General features: G+C 33.9%; 1 protein-coding gene across 4 annotated transcripts in view; it reads right to left on the bottom strand.

Annotated features, from left to right (window-relative positions):
* RNGTT (RNA guanylyltransferase and 5'-phosphatase) overlaps positions 1-3,241 on the bottom strand; it is a 198,369-nt gene that overhangs the window by 186,924 nt on the left and 8,204 nt on the right. For 2 of the 4 annotated variants that reach the window (XM_005858392.2, XM_014530073.1), the window contains exons 2-3: positions 2,635-2,738; positions 2,458-2,546 (exon numbers count right to left, since the gene is read on the bottom strand). The exons of the other annotated variants lie outside the window; for them this stretch is intronic. In XM_005858392.2, the coding sequence (XP_005858454.1) occupies positions 2,458-2,546; positions 2,635-2,738 (193 nt within the window). The remainder of the gene's footprint in view (positions 1-2,457; positions 2,547-2,634; positions 2,739-3,241) is intronic. 4 annotated transcript variants of the gene reach the window in all.

The following is a 3,241-nucleotide window of genomic DNA, read 5'->3' on the forward strand; positions in this document are numbered from 1 at the left end:
CAGAAGTAATCCTGTTATTTGCAGATTTTTAATATTTCCTACAACTTTTGTGATATCATACTATGTCAGTACAGTTTTGGTAATATTATTATATTATTATACTTAAAATCCTTTTATTCTTGAAATGTTAATGTTTATTGCATTTAATGTTTAGACCATTTTTCTCGAATAATTGGTGTTTATTGCATGTAACATATTTAAAATCATTTTTCTTGAGCTATTAACATTTATTGCATGTAACTATTATATTTAAGATCATTTTTCTTGAAATAAAAAAACTGAAAAAATAAATAAATGAGTTTAATTTTTTTTATATATATATGTTATTGATTTTTCACAGAGAAGAAGGGAGAGGGACAGAGAGTCAGAAACATCGATGAGAGAGATCGATCAGCTGCCTCCTGCACGCCCCCTACTGGGGATGTGCCCGCAACCAAGGCACATGCCCTTGACCAGAATCGAACCTGGGACGCTTGAGTCCACAGGCCGACGCTCTATCCACTGAGCCAAACCAGTTCGGCATGAGTTTAATTTTTGCCATGTCACAGATGTTTGCTGTTGTTCACAAGTATGCTGCAGTAAGAATGTGTGCAAGGCTAATGAAAATTCCATCACAGATACTAAAAGACAATTAAATTTTGTAAAAGTGGGGCAATACTTTCAGATCGTAGGAACACTTAAATTGATTCTTTACTACCTTTTATTTCAAAAGGTGTTACCAGCAACCAGATCGCTTTGTCTTCAGAGCATTACTATCATAAATAATTGCCAACATAACCTGTGCTCCAAAACTTGGTAGGCCCAAAGCAAAGGCTTCCACTTCAATCCACATGAACAGAACCACTACCCATGATATGAAACATATATAATATATATTGTAGCAGAGTTCTATAATTTTTATAACCTGTAAAATACTCAATATAGAAATGTTTCCTATCAGTTCTCCCAAGAATTCAACTAGACAATTTATAGTAAGGATTTACTTCTTTTTCTAAATGTGTTAATTCTGAAATCATGACATCTGATTCCAAGTGCTAAGACTTCTTGACTGCCCTTCTTTGAATTCTTCAAGTATATTCAGCATATACTGTTATAATGGCTGCTCTCAAATGAGAAAACAGTTGTTTCTAATCATGCAAATAAAGGCCTCAGTGTTACTTTAGGCTGTATATCTTCTAGTCATATACCTAAATATATGCGCATGTATGTGTACTTGTTGCACATATTCATGTGAGTGTGTATTATGTAAACATACATATCACAATGCTATGTCATATATTCCCATATTATTGTTCTTCTGTTAAATAGCAGATGCATACTGTACAACGTAAATGACCTGCTTTTAAGAGATATGTAAGCTGCTTCCAGTTTTTTTATTACAAACAAAGCTGTGATGAAATTCCTTTCTCATAAATCTTTGTATTCATATCTGACTTCCTTAAAATAAAGTCTTAGATGTGGCCTTGATGAATCAAAGTGTATAAACACTTTTAATGATATTGAGAAACATCATCAAATTGTCCCTCCAGAAAGGGTGTGCCAATAAACACTCTAATTAACAATATATGAGTGCACCCATTTTATCCAGTTCTTTATAATTTTTTAGATGTTTGCCAATTTGATGGGGAACAGTAACAACATATATTTTAATTTGTATCTTTTATTAACAAATGAGAACAAAAAAAAATCATGTTTCTTGACTACTTGTGTTTCATCTTTTAAAAATCATGCTTTCATTGTTTCCTATATTTTTTTATTGAGGAATACCTCTCTTGCCTATTGGATTATAAAATTTCTTTATATGTAAAAATATTAATTTTTTTATCTATCATATATATGTTGGGTCTGAGCCCCTCTGCCAGGGACTGGACCTTCTTGGATGCTGGGTATTCGACAGAGAAGCCATAAGAAGTTGTGAGTATATGAGAGAGTCTTTATTGTAGAAGCTAGTGGCCATGTAGCCATTGCTAACAAGGAGCCACTAGACAAAACAGTTCTTCAAAGCAAAGCCCCATACAGTAACCACATACCGGCTGGCTATCAATACCAACAGGAGAATGAACATGCTGTAGTATATCCAGATGATGGAATACTACACAACGGCAAAAACGAACAGTTACATACATATATCAGCATGGTTCACTCTCAGATACTGAATGGGAAAAAATTCAGTATAATACATATGGTATGAAATGCACAATTATCAAAAATAAATATGTAGTGTTTAGAGTTTCCCAACAATACATGCAAAGAGGGGTAATTAGAGCTTTATCTTGAAAAATGTTAAAACTACAAAAATTCAATTATTTTATAGCCTGCAAAATTTAGTCTTTTACTATAATTGGTGATTACTTTAAAAGGAAAGCATACCTTGACATCAACTCACTTGCAAAAAAGAGAATGAAAACCCAATTACAAATAAACTATTCAACAGTGGTAAAGTCAAGTCAAACATACCTATAAGTTCAGGTGGGCTTCTTTCATTAAACCGCTCACACAGACGAATGAATGTCTCGGTATTCTCAGTTGTAGGGCACTCACCATGTCTAGCAATATGAAAACACTTTTTTAAAAAAGAAATTACACATTTCAGCAAAAGGTTTCAATATTAAAGAAACCTAATATATGACTTACCCTTTACACTGAAGTTTTATATATTTGATTCCTTCTTTTTCTATGTCGTTTCTGTCATAGAACCTCGAAGTATTTGTCAAATCCACCAGCAAGCCCATTTTAACCTTATTAAGAAAAAAAAAGGGGGACAGATTTACTAGTAACTGAATTTGTTCCAAAACAAGCTGACTAAATGGCAATACGCCAGTTCATCCATCCACACTGGGAGGTTTTATGCTCACTCTGCCAATGAACTATTAACAACATACGTATCACTTATCCAAGTCTTATTCAGGGCACTACAACTTAGCAGGCAATACATGAAATAAATTAAACCCCAAACTAATGATGGAACATAAACATAAGCAAAACAGACTCCAATATCACAAAAGCCTACGTAAAAAAGGCAAGCACTGATATAGTTTTCGGCATCTGCTGCTCCACCTATGATTTACTAGACAAGAGGCTAGTGCAAGGGATAGCATCTATCTGAAATACACCCCAACCCAAACCCCAGGCACACATCAGCCCAGCATTCCAAGCAACCATCACAGGAAGCAGCTAAATTCTAAAATGAGTATATAAGGTAAAAACTGTGTATGGCTGAAAGTCCCTTGTAAATCTTTTA

The sequence above is a fragment of the Myotis brandtii genome, unplaced genomic scaffold, assembly GCF_000412655.1.
Source record: "Myotis brandtii unplaced genomic scaffold, ASM41265v1 scaffold1171, whole genome shotgun sequence".
Lineage (NCBI taxonomy): Eukaryota > Metazoa > Chordata > Mammalia > Chiroptera > Vespertilionidae > Myotis > Myotis brandtii.